This window comes from Sphaeramia orbicularis, chromosome 8 (assembly GCF_902148855.1).
Source record: "Sphaeramia orbicularis chromosome 8, fSphaOr1.1, whole genome shotgun sequence".
NCBI classification, from domain to species: domain Eukaryota; kingdom Metazoa; phylum Chordata; class Actinopteri; order Kurtiformes; family Apogonidae; genus Sphaeramia; species Sphaeramia orbicularis.
This window is the reverse complement of record NC_043964.1, coordinates 54,263,031-54,285,561: the sequence shown is the minus strand read 5'-3', so window position 1 is coordinate 54,285,561 and position 22,531 is coordinate 54,263,031. Positions and strand designations below refer to the sequence as shown.

The 22,531-nt window shown below is 39.5% G+C and overlaps 1 protein-coding gene across 4 annotated transcripts; it reads left to right on the top strand.

Annotated features, from left to right (window-relative positions):
* The first annotated feature begins 1,881 nt into the window (after window positions 1–1,881).
* On the top strand, window positions 1,882–22,408 carry cyb561 (cytochrome b561). Of its 4 annotated transcripts, none has more exons than XR_003935973.1 (7): window positions 1,882–2,062; window positions 6,209–6,416; window positions 16,782–16,880; window positions 16,973–17,076; window positions 17,345–17,502; window positions 18,730–19,074; window positions 19,124–22,408. XR_003935973.1 is itself a non-coding variant. In XM_030140381.1 (6 exons), exons 2-6 carry the CDS (start codon window positions 6,212–6,214, stop codon window positions 18,920–18,922), a joined length of 759 nt encoding a protein of 252 aa, XP_029996241.1. In that variant the 5' UTR covers window positions 1,882–2,062; window positions 6,209–6,211; the 3' UTR covers window positions 18,923–22,408. The 4 variants fall into 4 exon arrangements, 1 of the variants encoding a protein (XP_029996241.1); XR_003935972.1 differs by having other exon boundaries at window positions 18,730–20,376; window positions 20,699–22,408; XR_003935971.1 differs by having other exon boundaries at window positions 18,730–20,376; window positions 20,463–22,408.
* The last annotated feature ends 123 nt before the right edge of the window (window positions 22,409–22,531 follow it).

Below are 22,531 nucleotides of genomic sequence, written 5' to 3'. Positions count from 1 at the left end.
ACTGGAGTAAAAATCTTTCCCTCGCCACCAAACTTTTCCCGAAAAAGTTCCTGGTAGGGAGGTAGTCCTTTGTAGATTACTTGGAATTCTTGAGGGGCGGGGCTGTGTGCTGGAGAACACTGATTGGTGGACTACACTTACAGCATTCTGCATACTGGGCAGTTGCCAACTTTGTTTTGTTTATTTCATTTCCACAAGCTTCGTCTTTTGATAATTCGGAAAATGGACCAAAAGAGAAGCTACGACAAGTGGACGGATGACAACGAGGTCCAGGATCTTTTGAGCGTGTTTGAGGGGGAGGAAATTCAGAGGGACTTTGAATCAACGACATGATCGAGTTTATGTAAAATTAGCCAACAAGCTGGTGGAGTTAAATGTGAGACACAAGCCAATACATACAGGAAAAGCTGAAGAAACTTAAGTAGGATTATAAGAAACTAAAGGACCCCAGCGGTCTCTGAGAGGATGAGCACAACGCACGACGACAAGAAAGGGAGTTCCAGACCGGCTTTGTGGTGGTCCTGGACCAGCTGGTCCAGACTGGGCCAGAACCAGAACCTTTCACACAGCTTTATTTCCTTTTTAATCTTAAGGCACCTTGTTTTTTGCTCCTTTTGTTTTGTGTTTCAATTTTTAAAAATAAAATGTGAACCTTTATATTGTCTGTTTATTAACAAGGCATCCAGATATAAGTAGAGTATCAGTGCTTTTTTAAGTAATATGCAACAGAATTAAAAGCAGGCATTTGAGTAAATGTGTACGACTATAACTTCACCTTAAATGTGTTCCAGATGGATTCAACAACCAGCAAAACATCAAACCAAACCGTCCACTTCAAGTACTGTGTCATCTCATGGTTCTAGAGCAGGTTTTCCTGTGGCTCCTTCATTCATTCAGGTGTTATTCCTTCTGATTCGCCTGTTTCTGCCTCTGATGAACACTTTGGATTCAGTGGCAGACGCTCCCATCCTCCGACCTCCTCCACCTCCACCCCCCGCTTTCCCTCCACTACTGGGGTTGTCACGGCAACAAAGCTTTCTAGTGGATCTGTTAGTCATCCATCCAGCCCTTGTCTCCTGACGTTATGGTGACGCTGGATCTGGAGTCACACATCATCTATAAAAGCTGGCTCTGATTTCCTGATAAGAAGAGAATACAAGACTTAACTGTCATTATTATCACTATTATTATTATTATTATTATTATTATTATTATTATTATTATTATTACTATTACTATTATTATTATTATTTTTAGAATTATTATTATTATTATTATTACTATTTTTAGAATTATTATTATTATTATTACTACTATTTTTATTTATTTATTATTATTATTATTATTATTATTATTATTATTATTATTATTATTACTATTACTATTATTATTTTTAGAATTATTATTATTATTATTATTATAATTATTACTATTTTTAGAATTATTATTATTATTATTACTACTATTTTTATGTATTTATTTATATTATTATTATTATTATTGTTATTATTGTTATTATTATTATTATTATTATTATTATTATTATTATTACTATTTTTAGAATTATTATTATTATTACTACTACTATTTTTATTTATTATTATTATTATTATTATTACTATTTTTAGAATTATTATTATTATTACTACCACTATTTTTATTTATTATTATTATTATTATTACTATTTTTAGAATTATTATTATTATTACTACCACTATTTTTATTTATTATTATTATTATTATTATTACTATTTTTAGAATTATTATTATTATTACTACCACTATTTTTATTTATTTATTTATTTATTATTATTATTATTATTATTATTATTATTATTATTATTATTATTATTATTATTATTATTATCATCATCAGTTGCTGGTCCTGCTGGTCCTTGTGTTACTAACCCACAGTGGGCTGGTTCATGCTTCTTTACACTGTGGATGTCACGTGGGTTGGGCTTGTTAAGGAGGACATCCAAAACACACACCCACACCCACTCACACGCATTTTCCCAGTGAAGGGGTGGAGGACTGCGTGTGTCCAGGACTTCCTCACATGTAAGTAAATCCTGTTCTTATCAAATCCTATACATTCTGTCATAAACTGCACGTGCTTTTTATTCGTCTGTTTTGTTTTTTTCGTGACACTGAATTCAATCCACGCAGGAGTCGTGTCAAACCCACTACCAGCTGACAGTGGGTTTGTTTTTTAAGCCTCGAAGCTACACTATTATTTTACTAAACCTTGTAATTTGCGTGTACGTGACTGTGCGTGCGTGTACGTGCACCGTGGGTGAAGCGCTCGTGCGCGTGACCGTGGACACCGTGGGGCTCGAAGAACAACTTTTATTTTTTTTTTATTTATTATTTCGTAGAAAATGCGCAGTAGTGAGTCTTAAATCCACTGTGTCCGTGGGTTTATTTCATGTCCTCATATAACTCACTTTAAACTGCACGCGACACTTCCTGTTGTGTTTTCGTCACGTCACAGTCTGCGTCCGTGGGTTTAAGAGAACACAGGTTCCGTGTTTTCAACAGGTTCAGGCTGACGCAGCCCAAAAGGATGATTTATTTATTTATTCCTTATATGTTTGAACAGATGTGTTCATTCATATTCCAGTCTTCACATTCTTTAGTTCATTTCCAGAATGTTTCTTGTTCAAAGCTGTAGATTTTTATTTTTATTTTTATTTTTTTTTTTTTTTTTACATATGGACACAGAACCTCTGGGCAAAGTGGAACCTTACTATTATGACAGTGTTAGGGATCAGGAAATAAATAGAAAATAAAATAAATAAATGTACCACAGTGTTCGTTAAAGGACTTCAGTGGCTCTCATTAAATGAATCCTTCCCATCAGACCACACATGTGGTCCAGTTCATGGGTATGTGGGTGAGAGCAGTGACATCCTGTCCTTTAACCCTCTGGTATCTGGGTGCACCTTTTACGCACACTTTGCACTTCGTTTTAAAAAACTTCATATTATTTTTCACAATTTAAATAAGGTTAGAATTCAAAAGTTGTTCATTTTTGCATGATCTTTAAAATTCTGTCCACCAACTCAAATGTGCACATTGTAAACAAAAGAAAATGACCAGACGAGCATCTGTCTGCCAAGTGTGCATAAAACGCACTATTTCTAACATTTGACCTGTATGATTAGGACTGACCTGGATTTACAAAAATAAAATCAAATTAGAGCAGAAAAATAAATCAATATATAATATTTAATAGTTTGATTTATAGGTGTGCATTTTACGCACACTTGGTGACAGATATTAGTATTTTTGAACATTTGACCTAGCGCCAAAAATAATAATGCAAATTAACCGATGTTGGAGTTAATCATTGACATATGCCAGGATGAAAAAATTAAATAATATGTGATCCACTTTTTATGTAGTATATTGAAAAAATAATAATAATTTTTTTTGTTTTTTGCATCCAAAAGAATGGTTTGTTTACATTACAAACATGGCATTTAAAGGGTTAAAAAATGTGACAATTATTGAGTATTTGATATTTTTATGTACAGCTCAAGTTGATGAAATAGAAAACAGTGTAAAAGAATTAAAAACAAACTGTGTGAACATTTTTTTGGACATTATTCCACAAGTGTCCGAAAAAGGCACACTTGGTGGCACATGTTTGACACCCCTGGTTTAGATGGTGATTAGAGCTAAATATGATCAACTAGAGCACAGGTGTCAAACATGCGGCCCGGGGGCCAGATCCGGCCCACCAAAGGGTCCAGTCTGGCCCGTGGGATGAATTTATGAAATGTAAAAATTACACTGAAGATATTAACAATCAATGGTGTCAAAATAATTTTAGGTCAGTTCCATCTAAAGTGGGTCAGACCACCAGGATGTTTTCCAGAATGAGTCTAGTGTGTGGATGGAAACAGACAAACTGCTGCTGCACGGAACTCACATTCCCACAATGCACTTCACCACAAAATGTCTGAAAAAGCCAGAGGGACGTTTGGGTTTGTTCTGTAAACAAGCGGACTGTGTTTATGATGGAGTCATCTACGAAAGCGTTCACTGTGAGCGAAGAGTTTCAGGAGCAGAAGTACAGACAGAAGAATGGATTAGAGAGAATTCAGATGGGACTGGGGTCGGACACATGTCAACAAACATCTGGAGTCAAAGTCAGACGCTGATTAACTTCTCTCTAAAATACTGAGTCATTTGTTCCTCATGGATTCATCTGAGTCTGTTTTCATCTGGACCCTCTGAGAATTGATCTGGTCTGAGCAGATCTCAGTTCAAAAAGAAGCTTCGAGTGTTGAGTCTGAGTTTGACTGACAGGTCAATAAGACGCTCTTCACCCGCCCACTCAGACTTTTAGAGTCTATATTTAATAAAATGTTTTTCCTGATAATGGATCCACTACAGAAGTGTTCTACAAGTTCAATGACACTGGCATATCATTCTTTCTGAAGTTGACCATTTAACTGAGTCAGAAAGCAGACAGTTAGCATTAGCATTAGCATTAGCTCGAAAGTACTGGCTTTAAAATGCAGAGGCTGTTCTATGGTGTGAATATGGTCCAGTAATATTATAACCTGTAAAATTAAATGACAGTTCTCACAGGTCAAAATGGTATTTACCAAAGAAAGTATGCAAGTTTAATTTAATTTTTTAATTTTTGATTATGATAATCAGTAGAATTGGAACCTCACTACATTTTAGTGCAAAAAATAATGTACTTTTCTTCTTAGTGCTGTCCATGTCATATGACAGTGGTTTACAGATTCAGATCCTGACTAAAACAGCTGTTTGGACTAATATTACAGAAATAATCCCAGCAGTGGTTGAACTGCTGCGTTAAAGGGATGAGAACCGTTATCATTTATGTTTGTATTTGTTGTTAACAGGCCTGTAATTCCATCCTAATGACAGTTTCAGCCTGTTCAGACTCAGACGATGCGTCCGATGTAGAGCTGCACAATCGTTTGAATGTTGGCAACACAATGTACGTGTGCACAATTAGTCACATCACAAAGTCCTGCAATGTAGGAGGTAAATGAACTCAACATGTTCTCATCTAAGTTCATCCTGGGTACCTGACACACACTGCACACAGCCATCCACCAATCGCAATCGTTCTTAATCAGTTAGCTGAAGCAGACCACGCCCCCTGGACATGGAGTGAGTCGCTGGTAACAACATTGAAAAATGAGCAACGAATCAGAGAAAATCACCAAGAACGAAGAGTTGGTGCCAAAAAAAACCCATCGTCAGTTATCTGGAATTATTTCAGCTACACAAGGATGAAACTGAAACGTGTTCTGTGTCGACCAGGGATGGAACCATATGAAAATTTCATATGGTTATTGTGACCAAAATTATCACGATCATCATTATTATCGCGGTATTGTTGAAATTGTGCTCAAAATGTTCAAAAAGTACAAATACACACACTGAAGTAATTTAACCAAGTTGTATTTAAAAAATAAAATAAATAAAATAAAATAATTGGTACAATGTCCCTTCTGTGTCAGAAACATTCAAATATTAACCCTTTGTGGTCTGAGCCTATTTCATCTGTTTTTCAGTCCTTTTGGTTTGGCCTTTATATACTATAGAAACAAATGTTTACTATACCCATGGTTGGGATCTGTTTTTTTAGCACAACTTCATCCCTCTCATCTGTCTGTTATTTTTTCACCTTAACCTACTATATCAACACAAAAGGACAGTAAACACAAAAAATATATAAAATCTCATTTGAAAAATGTATATAATTTATTGCATAAATAACACACAGATGCTTACTGAACCTTTTCACAGACTCTAAAAGTGAATATTGGTTCCAAATATTAGGAATATAACATTAAAATTGTAATAAATTAAAATTACACTCATATATTTGACATAAAAGCAGATCTTCACATAGGTGTTTTCTGCAATAATCAAACACGGTTATCATGATAATTAGTATTTAAACGGTAATGCTAACTGTCTGCAGTTTTACCGCGGTTTATTGTTATACCGGTAATCGTTACATCCCTAGTGTCGACACAATGAGAGGAAACACGACTAATTTGTTTGAGCATTTACGTCAGCGCCACACAGCTGTTATATCCTCCTGAGTAGTTTTTCATATCGCAGGGTTAAAAAAATCGCAGTATCAGTTTGTTTCCAGTACGGTGCAGCTCTAATCCGCTGCTCTGTTTAACGCTGGTTCTGTTTCAGATCATGGACGACTCGGGCCCGTACACCAGGCGCTCTGCGTTGCCGTGGCTGGTCGGGGCGTCACAGATGGTGGGCGTGGCTTCGGTGGTGCTGACGGGCGTATGGATGGGCCACTTCAGGGGGGGGTTCGCCTGGGACGGTTCAGCGCAGGAGTTCAACCTGCACCCCCTCTGCATGGTGTTGGGCCTGGTGTTCTTACAAGGAGACGGTCAGTCCACAGCAAGGTTATCATCGTTAACGAAAACGAACGAAATGACCAAAACTGGAACTGGAAAAACATTTTCATTAACTGAAAAAAATAAAAACTATAATTAAAAGAAAAAATGATAACTAACTGAAACTGTATTGTGTGTTTACAAAACTAACTAAAACGGATAAAAAATATGGATAAAATTCCCTTTGTTTTTGTGTTTGTCAACATCAGATTGATATCAAATCGATTTATTTCGCTCGAGCAATTTTAGCTGCTGGCACCGTATGATATTTAAGGGTCGGTCACTTGTGTTCACTTGTGGTTTCCAGTCGTCTTCTGGTCCCCACTCTACCTGGAAACATGGAGACTAAAGCAGCAGAGTCCTGTCTGGGATTTATGGGACTATAATGGCGAAGAAGAGAAAAGATTTGACGAAACTAAAATTAATACTAAAATTAAACATTTAGAAAAAAATGAAAACTAATAAAAACTATCAAACCTGCTCTAAAAACAAATTAAAACAAACTGAATTAGAGAAAAAAAAAGTCTAAACTAAATAAAACTAAACTATAATGAAAAATCCAAAACTATTAGAACCTTGGTCCACAGTGGACTAGTTGAAGCCAGAACCCGGTCCACAGGACGGGGGTTAGAAGGAGCGGTCTGGAGGAGTCTGTGTCTGTGTGATGTGTTCCATCATTTCCACTGGTTACGACATGTGCTGCTCAGTAAAGGCTAAGCTAACGTGGTTAGGACTCCGCCTCAGGCTGTGGAGCCTGTTTTTACTTCAGTACAGAACATGTCCAGTGAAACACGTTTGTCTTTTCATGATTTATAGAATGGACTACAAATGTCTGTTTTAATCAAAACCAGAATTTTTCACACAGTCTATTCAGTCGTTTACATGAATGCTTAGATTAGTGGGAGCATTATTCTTCATCACTGTATTTGTGTAGCTGAACCATCATCAGTCATGTGACGATGATGATGATCCGTGTGACAGGAGCCGAAGTGTGTCTGGAAAATCTGTACTTCCAAACATGAACAGTGGATTATGACGTGACTGTGATTGTCATATCCAGTAAGATATAGACTTTATATACACTGTAAAAAAAAGTCTGTAATTTAACAGAATTTTCACTGTTTAGTTTACAGATTTTTCCTGTATTTTTCAGATACAGGAAAATATCAAAGAAATAACAAAAATAAACTGTGATTTTACACGTCAAATGTAAAATAACATGAAAAAAACTAACTGTGAATAACCAAAAAATTTTAAAGTTTTTAAAAGAATTTTTCTTTTTTGACAGAAAAATACAGTTAAAATACATTTGCAAATGTATCGTAATTTCACAAATATTTCTTTTCTGTTCATGAGATTAAACTGTTAATTTAAAGTTTAATATTGTAAAAAACATAAAATAAAATAAAACCAGATAAAATTACTGACAATTAATCTTAAAAGAAGTATTTGTTCTCTCAGTTTGTTAATTGACAAATATCTTGTGTAATTACAGGAGGTTTCACAACAAAAATGTTGAATAAATGTATTTTTGTGAATGTATAACATGTATAAGCACTGATAAACTGTCCAAATACAGTTTTTATCAGTGGATTGGACAACTGAGTCTGACTGAAAATCATTTATATATATATATTTACAGGTAATTTGATTGTTTTAATACATGCAAATATTCTTTATTAAATATAAAAAAAAGAAGCAAAATCTCATGTAAAGTTAGGGCAAAAACTGTATTTTAATTATGGAAAATTACCCTATTTTTTATGAGATGGTTATTTTCCGTTATTTAACAGTACTTTTTTGGCACTCCTGCTGCTGGAATATTACCTTTTTTTTTAATGTTTTTTTTTTTTTTTTTTTTTTTTTTTTTTACAGTGTAAGATATAGACTTTTTACAGCGGAGTACCCCTGAAATAGACTTTTTACAGTGGACTACCCCTGACAGACTTTTTACAGTGGGGTACCCTGAAATATGCTTTTTTTTTTTTATCCAAGTACCCCCACCTCTCACTTCAGGTCACTTCAGTGTCTTTATTTCGAGTCTATAGAAGAGCATTTACACATGTTTTCACTTCTAATGCACTGACACCTAGAGAGATTTAATGTCCGTATTTGGATCCTATTTTTGGACCAAATATTTAAATTATAAATTCATTAATTATGGGATGGATCAGAGTAAGAGGATAATTTATTAGCATTTCTCTGAGGTCGTCATTAGGTCCCTCCTGGGTTAAATCTGTCTGCATTTACCTTTAATTATTGGGTCTAAACAGATGGAACAGTGACAGAAACTAAAATAAACCCAGTTTCAGAGAAGAACCTAAATATACATATTAAAGACAAAATGTTGGGTTTTACATTTGACCTCCTGTCTGTGTTTTACATCCACTGTGTTTGCAGGTAAATGAAAATATAAACCCTTCAGACACTTAAGTTTAAAGGCGGAATATTTCTCACAGTCTGTTCAGTCGTTTACATGAATGCTTAGATTAGTGTGAGCATTATTCTTCATCACTGTATTTGTGTAGCTGAACCATCATCAGTCATGTGATGATGATGATGATGATGATCCGTGTGACAGGAGCCGAAGTGTGTCTGGAAAATCTGTACTTCCAAACATGAACAGTGGATTATGACGTGACTGTGGTTTTAAATGTCAGGGCTCAGTCAAACGTGGACGTCAGCCTGGAACTGCGTCTGTCTGCCTGTCGCATTAAGCTAACACTGCCCAGACCACCCGGGACCCTGAATACCAGTGTGTGTGCTTCATACAGACCAGCCCCTCAGACGGTGAACAGAGTCAAACCTGGACCGTTAAAGTCTGTGATGTTGTAGAAGTGATGCAGACACGTCCTGTTTGTCACAGAAATCACACATCAGCGTCCTCATGTGACGCTCAGGACGTTCACAGAGGGACGGACACCGACAGTTAGTGCAGAAAAAAACCAACTAATGAGTTTGAAATGACTTTTATAAAGTTAAATGTTCAAAGTCAAGCATCAACTCAAACCATCTGTATTATAAGAGTGTGTGTGTGTGTGTGTGTGTGTGTGTGTGTGTGTGTGTGGTCAAGGTTCTAATAGTTTTGGATTTTTCATTCTAGTTTAGTTTTATTTAGTTGTGACTTTTTTTCTCTGATTCTGTTAGTTTTAATTTGTTTTTAGAGCAGGTTTGCTAGTTTTTAGCTTACCAGTCGACAGGCCGTTAGCTATCGTCGTCATGCGGCGTCCGGCGTCGTCGTCTGTCGTTGTCGTCGTCTGTCGTCCGTTACAAACATTTCAATCGTCTTCTTCTCTGAAACTCCAGTTCTGATTGACTTCAAACTTGGTATACAGCTTCTGTCTGATGATGTCAGCACAAGTTAGTGAAATTATTTGGATCTGGATCTGATTCTGGATTTGGTGCAACTTTGAAAAATGTCCCCATTATCAGAGATAGGAAGTGGATGGATGCAATAACTCAGTAAATATAAATGATATCCAGTGGGAATTAGAATTTTGTACAGATCTGACTGAATATGAGCAAAACATTCTGTAATAGAATAAATGCACAGAACTGGGGGAGAATAAATGGATCTGGATACATTTCCCAAAGCTTTTCATTTGACCGGTAAGCTCCAGGGCCATTGGTCCGATTTTTATTAGTTTTCATTATTTTCTAAATGCTCAGTTGTAGTTCAGTTGTAGTTCAGTTGTAGTTCAGTTGTAGTTTAGTTCAGTTGTAGTTCAGTTGTAGTTTAGTTCAGTTGTAGTTCAGTTGTAGTTCAGTTGTAGTTCAGTTGTAGTTTAGTTCAGTTGTAGTTTAGTTGTAGTTCAGTTGTAGTTTAGTTCAGTTGTAGTTCAGTTGTAGTTCAGTTGTAGTTTAGTTCAGTTGTAGTTCAGTTGTAGTTTAGTTCAGTTGTAGTTCAGTTGTAGTTTAGTTGTAGTTTAGTTCAGTTGTAGTTCAGTTGTAGTTTAGTTGTAGTTTAGTTCAGTTGTAGTTCAGTTGTAGTTTAGTTCAGTTGTAGTTCAGTTGTAGTTCAGTTGTAGTTTAGTTCAGTTGTAGTTTAGTTGTAGTTCAGTTGTAGTTCAGTTGTAGTTTAGTTGTAGTTTAGTTCAGTTGTAGTTCAGTTGTAGTTTAGTTGTAGTTTAGTTCAGTTGTAGTTCAGTTGTAGTTTAGTTCAGTTGTAGTTCAGTTGTAGTTCAGTTGTAGTTCAGTTGTAGTTTAGTTCAGTTGTAGTTGTAGTTCAGTTGTAGTTCAGTTGTAGTTTAGTTGTAGTTTAGTTCAGTTGTAGTTCAGTTGTAGTTTAGTTCAGTTGTAGTTCAGTTGTAGTTCAGTTGTAGTTCAGTTGTAGTTTAGTTCAGTTGTAGTTGTAGTTCAGTTGTAGTTCAGTTGTAGTTCAGTTGTAGTTTAGTTCAGTTGTAGTTCAGTTGTAGTTTAGTTCAGTTGTAGTTCAGTTGTAGTTCAGTTGTAGTTCAGTTGTAGTTCAGTGGTCTCTTTTCTCTTCTTCTCTGTGCTCCTATTCAAATCAATCCCAGACAGGACTCTGCTGCTTCAGTCTCCATGTTTCCAGGTAGAGTGGGGACCAGAAGACGACTGGAAACCACAAGTGAACACAAGTGACGGACCCTTAAATATCATATTGTACCAGCAGAGAGAATTGCTTGAGGGAAATAAATCGATTTTGTATCAATCGGACGTTGACAAAGACGAAAACAAAGGGAATTTTATCCATGTTTTTTATCCCTTTTAGTGAGTTTTATAAACACACAATACAGTTTCAGTTATTGTTTCTTTTTCTTTTAATTATAGTTTTGTTTATTTCAGTTAACGAAAATGTTTTTACAATTCTAGTTTTCGTCATTTCGTTAGTTTTCGTTAACGATAATAACCTTGGTGTGTGTGTGTGTGTGTGTGTGTGTGTGTGTGTGTGTGTGTGTGTGTGTGTGTGTGTGTGTGTGTGTGTGTGTGTGTACACAGCTGATGGCTGCAGTTTGTCATACTTGTGTATCTTTGCTCAGTGAACAGACCGGTGAAAACAGGAAGTTGATCGGACCAGTATCTTGGCAGATATTGGTCATTCTGAATACAACAGTCTTAGGGTTTATGTATTTAATTATTTATCAGAGCTTTATTTAACCAGATAAAATCCCATTCAGATCCAGATCTGTTTTTCAAAGGCGACCTGGCCAAGAGGTCAGCAGCACACGCCATGAACGAAAACCGGTTTACCAGTAGTAATTATAGCAATCATTTCAACTGTTTTCAGTTGTAACACTTTGACATGTGTCCCATTAGAAACCAGCAGGAATTTTTAGATGAAAAAAAATCATAAAAAATTTCAAAAAATGTATATTTCCCAATTCTTTGAACAGACGTGGTAGACCTTACCCCAGAGATGTTCCACAAATACCAACTTATTCTGACTGATGTGACTGTGACAGCAGACGTCTGCAGGTGAGGAACCAGACCTGAACCTACCAGACCTGAACCTACCAGACCTGAACCTACCGGACCTGAACCCACCGGACCTGAACCCACCAGACCTGAACCTACCAGACCTGAACCTACCGGACCTGAACCCACCGGACCTGAACCTACCAGACCTGAACCTACCAGACCTGAACCCACCAGACCTGAACCTACCAGACCTGAACCTACCAGACCTGAACCTACCGGACCTGAACCCACCAGACCTGAACCTACCAGACCTGAACCCACCAGACCTGAACCTACCAGACCTGAACCTACCAGACCTGAACCTACCGGACCTGAACCTACCGGACCTGAACCTACCGGACCTGAACCTACCGGACCTGAACCCACCGGACCTGAACCCACCAGACCTGAACCTACCAGACCTGAACCTACCGGACCTGAACCTACCGGACCTGAACCTACCGGACCTGAACCTACTGGACCTGAACCTACCGGACCTGAACCCACCGGACCTGAACCCACCAGACCTGAACCTACCAGACCTGAACCTACTGGACCTGAACCTACCGGACCTGAACCCACCAGACCTGAACCTTCAGTTGACTTTAAACCGGTGACAAACAGAACCTGGTTCTAAACGTGTGTCCGTCTGTTCTCTGGTTCTAAACGTGTGTCCGTCTGTTCTGGTTCTAAACATGTGTCCGTCTGTTCTGGTTCTAAACATGTGTCCGTCTGTTCTGGTTCTAAACGTGTGTCCGTCTGTTCTCTGGTTCTAAACATGTGTCCGTCTGTTCTGGTTCTAAACATGTGTCCGTCTGTTCTGGTTCTAAACATGTGTCCGTCTGTTCTGGTTCTAAACGTGTGTCCGTCTGTTCTGGTTCTAAACATGTGTCCGTCTGTTCTGGTTCTAAACGTGTGTCCGTCTGTTCTGGTTCTAAACGTGTGTCTGTCTGTTCTGGTTCTAAACGTGTGTCCGTCTGTTCTGGTTCTAAACATGTGTCCGTCTGTTCTGGTTCTAAACGTGTGTCTGTCTGTTCTGGTTCTAAACATGTGTCCGTCTGTTCTGGTTCTAAACGTGTGTCTGTCTGTTCTGGTTCTAAACATGTGTCCGTCTGTTCTGGTTCTAAACGTGTGTCTGTCTGTTCTGGTTCTAAACATGTGTCCGTCTGTTCTGGTTCTAAACGTGTGTCCGTCTGTTCTGGTTCTAAACGTGTGTCCGTCTGTTCTGGTTCTAAACGTGTGTCCGTCTGTTCTCTGGTTCTAAACGTGTGTCCGTCTGTTCTCTGGTTCTAAACGTGTGTCCGTCTGTTCTGTGGTTCTAAACGTGTGTCCGTCTGTTCTGGTTCTAAACGTGTGTCCGTCTGTTCTGGTTCTAAACATGTGTCCGTCTGTTCTGGTTCTAAACATGTGTCTGTCTGTTCTGGTTCTAAACGTGTGTCCGTCTGTTCTGGTTCTAAACGTGTGTCTGTCTGTTCTGGTTCTAAACATGTGTCTGTCTGTTCTGGTTCTAAACATGTGTCCGTCTGTTCTGGTTCTAAACGTGTGTCTGTCTGTTCTGGTTCTAAACATGTGTCCGTCTGTTCTGGTTCTAAACGTGTGTCCGTCTGTTCTGGTTCTAAACGTGTGTCCGTCTGTTCTGGTGTTCTAAACGTGTGTCTGTCTGTTCTGGTTCTAAACGTGTGTCCGTCTGTTCTGGTTCTAAACGTGTGTCTGTCTGTTCTGGTTCTAAACGTGTGTCCGTCTGTTCTGGTTCTAAACGTGTGTCTGTCTGTTCTGGTTCTAAACGTGTGTCCGTCTGTTCTGGTTCTAAACGTGTGTCTGTCTGTTCTGGTTCTAAACGTGTGTCTGTCTGTTCTGGTTCTAAACGTGTGTCCGTCTGTTCTGGTTCTAAACGTGTGTCCGTCTGTTCTGGTTCTAAACGTGTGTCCGTCTGTTCTGGTGTTCTAAACATGTGTCTGTCTGTTCTGGTTCTAAACATGTGTCCGTCTGTTCTGGTTCTAAACGTGTGTCCGTCTGTTCTCTGGTTCTAAACGTGTGTCCGTCTGTTCTGTGGTTCTAAACGTGTGTCCGTCTGTTCTGGTTCTAAACGTGTGTCTGTCTGTTCTGGTTCTAAACGTGTGTCCGTCTGTTCTGGTTCTAAACGTGTGTCCGTCTGTTCTGGTTCTAAACGTGTGTCTGTCTGTTCTGGTTCTAAACGTGTGTCCGTCTGTTCTGGTTCTAAACGTGTGTCTGTCTGTTCTGGTTCTAAACGTGTGTCCGTCTGTTCTGGTTCTAAACGTGTGTCTGTCTGTTCTGGTTCTAAACGTGTGTCCGTCTGTTCTGGTTCTAAACGTGTGTCTGTCTGTTCTGGTTCTAAACGTGTGTCCGTCTGTTCTGGTTCTAAACATGTGTCCGTCTGTTCTGGTTCTAAACGTGTGTCTGTCTGTTCTGGTTCTAAACGTGTGTCCGTCTGTTCTGGTTCTAAACATGTGTCCGTCTGTTCTGTGGTTGGTTGGATTCTGGAACCTCAAGTGGCCGTCGAAGGAACTGCACAAAAGACAGAACGGTTCTGTTAGTAACTGAAGTGGTTACCATGGAAACGGCTTCATCAGTGTCAGCCTGTTTGTGTTTTTTTCAGCTGCTGTTTTAGTTTGATGAACACACGTTTGGACGTTTGTCCAAATGAGTCCAGAAGACATGGTGTCTGTTCTCGAAGCCTCCACATGATCTGAGCCTTTATTCAGGACTCGGTTCCTTTCAAACGGTCCAAAAGGACGAAGCGTCTGTTTTTGTCCACCTGCAGCCGTGGACGCTGTCAGTAATGAGAGGAAACCAATGAGTCGGACACATTCAACACACGCTGTCGACTGAACTGGATTCAATTAGAGCGAGAAAAGCAAAGGTCAGCCGCAGACGGAGGAGGGGGAGGGGCTAATGTGAGACACAAACACCCTGGGGGGGTGCAGGGGGAGGGGCCACACACTAACACACACTTTACCTCATTATGGTCCGTTAGTCTGGACCTGGTCAGGATCTGGAACGGATCCATTTATCTGAAGAAACAGTGGACACTGCCCCCAGTGGACAGACAAGGGATTAAAACGCAACACACTGCAGTGGTGTACAACAGTGGCTCCCAAACTTTTTACAGTGGACTACCCCTGAAATAGACTTTTTACAGCAGAGTACCCCCTGAAATAAACTTTTTACAGCGGGGTACCCCTGATATAGGCTTTTTACAGAGGAGTACCCCCTGAAATAGACTTTTTACAGCGGGGTACCCCCTGAAATGGACTTTTTACAGAGGAGTACCCCCTGAAATAGACTTTTTTACAGCGGAGTACCCCCTGAAATAGACTCTTTACAGCGGAGTACCCCTGAAATAGACTTTTTTACAGTGGACTACCCCTGAAATAGACTTTTTACAGCAGAGTACCCCCTGAAATAAACTTTTTACAGCGGGGTACCCCTGATATAGGCTTTTTACAGAGGAGTACCCCCTGAAATAGACTTTTTACAGCGTAGTACCCCTGAAATAGACTTTTTACTGTGGAGTACCCCCTGAAATAGACTTTTTACTGTGGAGTACCCCCTGAAATAGACTTTTTACAGTGGGGTACCCCTGATATAGACTTTTTACAGTGGAGTACCCTGAAATAGACTTTTTACAGCGGGGTACCCCCTGAAATGGACTTTTTACAGAGGAGTACCCCCTGAAATAGACTTTTTTACAGCGGAGTACCCCCTGAAATAGACTCTTTACAGCGGAGTACCCCTGAAATAGACTTTTTTACAGTGGACTACCCCTGAAATAGACTTTTTACAGCAGAGTACCCCCTGAAATAAACTTTTTACAGCGGGGTACCCCTGATATAGGCTTTTTACAGAGGAGTACCCCCTGAAATAGACTTTTTACAGCGTAGTACCCCTGAAATAGACTTTTTACTGTGGAGTACCCCCTGAAATAGACTTTTTACAGCAGAGTACCCCTGAATTAGACTCTTTACAGTGGAGTACCCCCTGAAAAAGACTTTTTACAGTGGAGTACCCCCCTGAAATAGATTTTTTTTTTTTTTACAGCAGAGTACCCCCTGAAATAAACTTTTTACAGCAGAGTACCCCTGAATTAGACTCTTTACAGTGGAGTACCCCCTGAAAAAGACTTTTTACAGTGGAGCCCCCCCCCCTGAAAAAGACTTTTTACAGTGGAATACCCATGAACTAGACTTTTTAAAGCGTAGTATCCCTGAAATATGCTTTTTTTTTTTATCCAAGTACCCCCACCTCTCCCTTCAGTTCACTCATTGAACACAGTGTTTTTATTTCGAGTCTGTAGAAGAGCATTTACACATGTTTTCACATCTAATGCACTGACACCTAGAGAGATTTAATGTCCGTATTTGGGTCCTATTTTTGGACCAAATATTTAATTATAAATTCATTAATTATTGGATGGATCAGAGTAAAAGGATAATTTTTGTGTATTTCTCTGAGGTCCTCATTAGGTCCCTCCTGGGTTAAATCTGTCTACATTTACCTTTAATTATTGGGTCTAAACAGATGGAACAGTGACAGAAACTAAAATAAACTTTCAGAGAAGAACCTAAATATACATATTAAAGACAAAATGTTGGGTTTTACCTCATTGTGTTTGCAGGTAAATGAAAATATAAACCCTTCAGACACGTTTAAGTTTAAAGGTTGCGTCTTTCTTTTTAGTGACATCTAGTGGTGAGCGGTCAGGTCTGAACCCCGTGAACATACTGAAGTGACAGATTTCACCTGCTCATGTCTTTGACTTCGACCTGAACACAGTATTTTATAATAAAAATAAATACATGAACACTTTCTGCTGTGGAGTTTAGTTGAAATGCAGCCAAATCTAATAATACTCAGACTTGAATTCGAGTCGGTCCAGAATATTCCATCTGTGACCGTACTAACGTGTGGTTTGTTCGTAGCCATCCTGGTGTATCGAGTATTTCGCAATGAAGCCAAAAGGAACGTGAAGCTCCTCCACGGCATCGTCCACCTGCTGGCACTCATCATTAGCATCGTAGGTAAGAGGACATTCACCTCCATGTTTACATCCTCAGTCTACATCCAACAGCTGTTTATAAGGGTGTGTGTGTGTGTGTGTGTGTGTGTGTAGGTTTTGTAGCTGTGTTCGACTTCCACAGATCAGCTAAGATTCCAGACATGTATTCACTGCACAGCTGGTGTGGCATGGCAACCCTCCTGTTATTCAGTTTACAGGTATGAACTGTTCTGTTGTGTTTTATATTAAATTATATATTCTACTATATTGTTTTATATGATATTGTATTATATATTATACTATATTCTATTCTATTATATATTTTATATTATACTGTATCATGTTATATTACATTGTATTATATATTACGTTATATATTTTATATTATATGATTTTGTTTTTCTATATTAATGGATTCTGTTTCTATCTCTGTCATTAATAACCTAACGCTGAAGTTTTCGTCTCTGTCTCTGTTCATGGTTTCAGTGGGTGATGGGTTTGCTGTTCTTCCTGTTTCCTGTTGCGTCGGCATGGTTACGTGCTGCGTACCTCCCCGTCCACGTGTTTGGGGGCGTGGTCCTGCTGGTTATGGCCATCGGATGCAGCCTGTTGGGAATCACCGAGAAACTGCTGTTCAGCATCATGTAAGTAACCCTGTGAATAGTGGGTGGAGTCACAGGTTACACTGGGTGGAGTCTCAGGTTCGAGTGGGTGGAGTCACGTTTCAGTGGGTGGAGCTTCAGGTTTCAGTGGGTGGAGACACAGGTTCCAGTGGGTGGAGTCACAGGTTACAGTGGGAGGAGTCACATGTTCCAGTGGGTGGAGTCACAGGTTTCAGTGGGTGGAGTCTCAGGTTCCAGTGGGTGGAGTCACATGTTTCAGTGGGTGGAGCTTCAGGTTTCAGTGGGAGGAGTCTCAGGTTCCAGTGGGTGGAGTCACATGTTCCAGTGGGTGGAGTCACAGGTTTCAGTAGGTGGAGTCTCATGTTACAGTGGGTGGAGTCACATGTTCCAGTGGGTGGAGTCACAGGTTCCAGTGGGAGGAGTCTCAGGTTCCAGTGGGTGGAGTCACAGGTTTCAGTAGGAGGAGTCACATGTTCCAGTGGGTGGAGTCACAGGTTCCAGTAGGTGGAGTCTCATGTTACAGTGGGTGGAGTCACAGGTTCCAGTGGGTGGAGTCACAGGTTTCAGTGGGTGGAGTCACAGGTTTCAGTGGGTGGAGTCTCAGGTTACAGTGGGTGGAGTCTCAGGTTTCAGTGGGTGGAGTCACAGGTTACAGTGGGTGGAGTCTCAGGTTCCAGTGGGTGGAGTCACAGGTTACAGTGGGTGGAGTCACAGGTTTCAGTAGGTGGAGTCTCATGTTACAGTGGGTGGAGTCACATGTTCCAGTGGGTGGAGTCACAGGTTCCAGTGGGAGGAGTCTCAGGTTCCAGTGGGTGGAGTCACAGGTTTCAGTAGGAGGAGTCACATGTTCCAGTGGGTGGAGTCACAGGTTCCAGTAGGTGGAGTCTCATGTTACAGTGGGTGGAGTCACAGGTTCCAGTGGGTGGAGTCACAGGTTTCAGTGGGTGGAGTCACAGGTTTCAGTGGGTGGAGTCTCAGGTTACAGTGGGTGGAGTCACAGGTTTCAGTGGGTGGAGTCACAGGTTACAGTGGGTGGAGTCTCAGGTTCCAGTGGGTGGAGTCACAGGTTACAGTGGGTGGAGTCACAGGTTTCAGTGGGTGGAGTCTCAGGTTCCAGTGGGTGGAGTCACAGATACACAGACAGATACATTCGCTCTGAGCTCTGCCAGTATTATCTTCTATGTTATGCTACAGATTGTCTGTGGTCGTTCATCTATGACCCGCTGTTTCCTATTGGTCCGTTCTAAGGCCCACTTACTCCTCGTTTACGTCCGAGGGGGTTCTGGCCAACGTCCTGGGTCTCCTACTGGTGGGTTTCGGCGTGGTGATGGTTTACATCATCACCAAAGAAGAGTTCCGACGCCCTCCGAACCCAGAGGAGGAGGCTCTGACCGTCCACTTCAAGACCCTGACGGAGGGGGGGGCCCCGCCCACACCCTGACCGGCTCCTCCCACTCAGGGGTAAAACCACGTGGTCAGAACACATGGGGGTGGGTTTGGTCCTGTGGTTCTGATCTGAAGAATTCTAAATGACTCTTAAAGGTCCAATGTGTAACATTCAGGAGAATCCATTTAAAGACTGAAAAGGTCCAAGTGATGATGTCATAACTGGTCCAAGTGATGATGTCATAACTGGTCCAAGTGATGATGTCATAACTGTCAATCACCTGAACGTCAGCCTGTTTAGTCCTCTGAGGCTTAGACCAGGTCTAGACCCTTATGAGGGTCCGTGTGGAACATCTGAATCTGTAGAAGGAAAACATTACAGCTGAGTTTCTGTCCCGTGGTTTCGTAAATATGTGAGTGTGTGTTCCAGTGTGATGTCACAGTTCAAACAGATGACACGTACGTCTGAGATCAAATATTCATGAACGTTCCAAATGTGTCCATGAGTCTGTAGATAAAAAATACATGTGAGTAAACGGTTGAATGAGTTCATAAATGTACTGTGTGTATTTGATCACAATATGAAGGAATTAGTTTAGACCAGAATTCCAAACAGGGAATCCAACTGGACCAGGATCTGGACCAGGATCTGGACCAGGATCTGGACCAGTGGTCTTTCTCAGTCACAAACACAAACCAGCAGGACTGCTGTGGTCAGTCTGTCTGCCCTGCACAGACAGGACTTCTGCAGCAGAGGGTCCATGGGTTCACACACTGACCAGGAGTCCAGGGTCCAGGGTCCAGATCAGGGTCCTACAGGTGAACATGACACTGGACTGATGGACGGACTGGACCTGGTTTGGTTCTGGGACTTGGTCGGCCATCTTGGACAGTGATCCTGCCTGATCTGGACCGGGTCTGGACCTGATGTGGACCTGGTCTGGATCTGGTCTGGAACCTGAACTCATGGTCAGTCCCTCCAGGACACGACATCATTAAACCAATTAGACGCTGACAATCAGTCACATGATCTTCTGTCATTATGAGTTGAACTGTTTAATTCAATGGAATGTTTCTGGAATTTAAATGTTGAAGGTTCAGTTTGTAAAATGTTCCAGAGGTTTGAGTTTGAGCTGATAATGACCTTCATATATAAGTTAACCCTAGTTAATGTAAGTTAACCCTAGTTAGTGTTAATATAAGTTAACTCCAGTTACTGTTACTGTAAGTTAACCCTAGTTACTGTAAGTTAACCCGAGTTAATGTAAGTTAAGTCTAATTATTGTACGTTAACCCTAGTTACTGTTAAAGGAAGTGAACTCTAGTTACTGTTAATCTAAGTTAACCCTAGTTAGTGTAAGTTAACCCTAGTTAATGTTAATGTAAGTTAACCCTAGTTAATGTAAGTTAACCCTAGTTACTGTTAATGTAAGTTAACCCGAGTTAATGTAAGTTAACCCTAGTTAATGTAAGTTAACCCTAGTTACTGTTAATGTAAGTTAACCCTAGGTGATGTAAGTTAACCCTAGTTAATGTAAGTTAACCCTAGTTAATGTTAATGTAAGTTAACCCTAGTTAATGTAAGTTAACCCCAGTTACTGTTAATGTAAGTTAACCCTAGTTAATGTTAATGTAAGTTAACCCTAGTTAATGTAAGTTAACCCTAGTTAGTGTGAGTTAACCCGAGTTAATGTAAGTTAACCCTAGTAAATGTTAATGTAAGTTAACCTAGTTAACATAAGTTAACCCTAGTTAGTGTAAGTTAACCCGAGTTAATGTAAGTTAACCCTAGTTAGTGTAAGTTAACCCGAGTTAATGTAAGTTAACCTAGTTAATGTTAATGTCAGTTAACCCTAGTTACTGTTAATGTAAGTTAACCCAAGTTAATGTAAGTTAACCCTAGTTAATGTAAGTTAACCCTAGTTAATGTAAGTTAACCCTAGTTAGTGTAAGTTAACCCGAGTTAATGTAAGTTAACCTGAGTTAATGTTAATGTAAGTTAACCCTAGTTAATGTTAATGTAAGTTAACCCTAGTTAGTGTAAGTTAACCCGAGTTAATGTAAGTTAACCCTAGTTAATGTTAATGTAAGTTAACCCTAGTTACTGTTAATGTAAGTTAACCCTAGTTAATGTTAATGTAAGTTAACCCAAGTTAGTGTATGTTAACCCTAGTTAGTGTAAGTTAACCCTCCTTACTGTTAGTGTAAGTTAACCCTAGTTAATGTAAGTTAACCCTAGTTAAAGTAAGTTAACCCTCGTTACTGTTAGTGTAAGTTAACCCTAGTCAGTGTAAGTTAACCCTAGTTAATGTAAGTTAACCCTAGTTAGTGTAAGTTAACCCTAGTTAATGTTAATGTAAGTTAACCCGAGTTAGTGTAAGTTAACCCGAGTTAGTGTAAGTTAACCCGAGTTAGTGTAAGTTAACCCTAGTTAATGTTAATGTAAGTTAACCCGAGTTAGTGTAAGTTAACCCTAGTTAATGTAAGTTAACCCTAGTTAATGTTAATGTAAGTTAACCCGAGTTAGTGTAAGTTAACCCTAGTTAATGTAAGTTAACCCTAGTTAGTGTTCCCACTGTTCTTGATCCTGTAAATGCGATATGTTCAGTGCGTGTGAACATTCTACTTCCTGTCTGTTCTAGTTTGTTTTTACTGTTTTTTTTCTCAGTTGAGAAGGTTCAGTGTTTCCTGTTTTTAAAGACGGTCATAATGTCTATTATATGAATGAACTACAACAGTAGTAGTAAATTAAACAAACTATGGCTCCAAATTCAGTCATTTACTCAAAAAACCCCAAATCTTTTTCTTTTTTCATTTAAAAAACAAACTTGACTTCGTGTTTAACTTATATAATCTGTATTTGTAGAACTATTCAAACCAAAGTGACTGATATTCGGTCTTTAAATCAGATTAATACAGTTTTAGTTACAGGAAGTAGTTTTTACCGACGAGTCAAACTGATGAGGTTTCTGTCATGAAATGAGCAGTGACTGCTGTAGAAGAGCAGAGGGTGGAAACTAAACGGCTGATTGGTCGACACAGATATGAGTGTGTACAGCTGATTAACGTCAAACCCAAATGTGTTCATCAGATTTTACACATTTACACACGGAACCGTTCTGTCTGCTGCCTTTTAAACCAAAGCTTCACATTAGTATTTAGTATTATTAGGATGTGTACTGTTAGTATTATTATTATTATTATTATTATTATTATTATTATTATGTATTTGTGGTGGTTGGTTTTCCTCCTGCTGTCTTGAAGTCTGTCTTACAGTCTAAACGGGGACCTTTAAGTGTCATGTGATTCTCTGATCTGGTTCATTCAGGGTTTATCAAACGCATCCCATAATATTCATCATCCAATCGTGTTTAGTCGTTGTCTAATGAACTCTGAGGATAGTTCTGAGTAGTTTGTCCAGAACTCATGATGCTTTAACTAAATGTGAAGTCACACAACCTGTGTGTTTGTTGTTCTGACGTTTAGGGGACTGAGTCCACCAGTTCAGACCTGTGAAAATGTGTCAACAAATAAAAACAAATAAAAACAAATAAACATATGAAACCAAACAACGGCAGTGTTACTGTGGATACACTCATGTAGCCCTGTCTGTCTATAACCTGTCTGTCTATCTTTAACCTGTCTGTCTGTCTTTGACCTGTCT

Excerpts from the sequence above, each read along its gene's own strand:
- cyb561 (XM_030140381.1), top strand. The coding sequence starts at position 6,212 with ATGGACGACTCGGGCCCGTACACCAGGCGCTCTGCGTTGCCGTGGCTG. Across the intron at positions 17,077-17,344 it reads TCCTGTTATTCAGTTTACAG|TGGGTGATGGGTTTGCTGTT; the intron begins GTATGAACTGTT and ends TCATGGTTTCAG. Across the intron at positions 17,503-18,729 it reads AAACTGCTGTTCAGCATCAT|GCCCACTTACTCCTCGTTTA; the intron begins GTAAGTAACCCT and ends GTCCGTTCTAAG.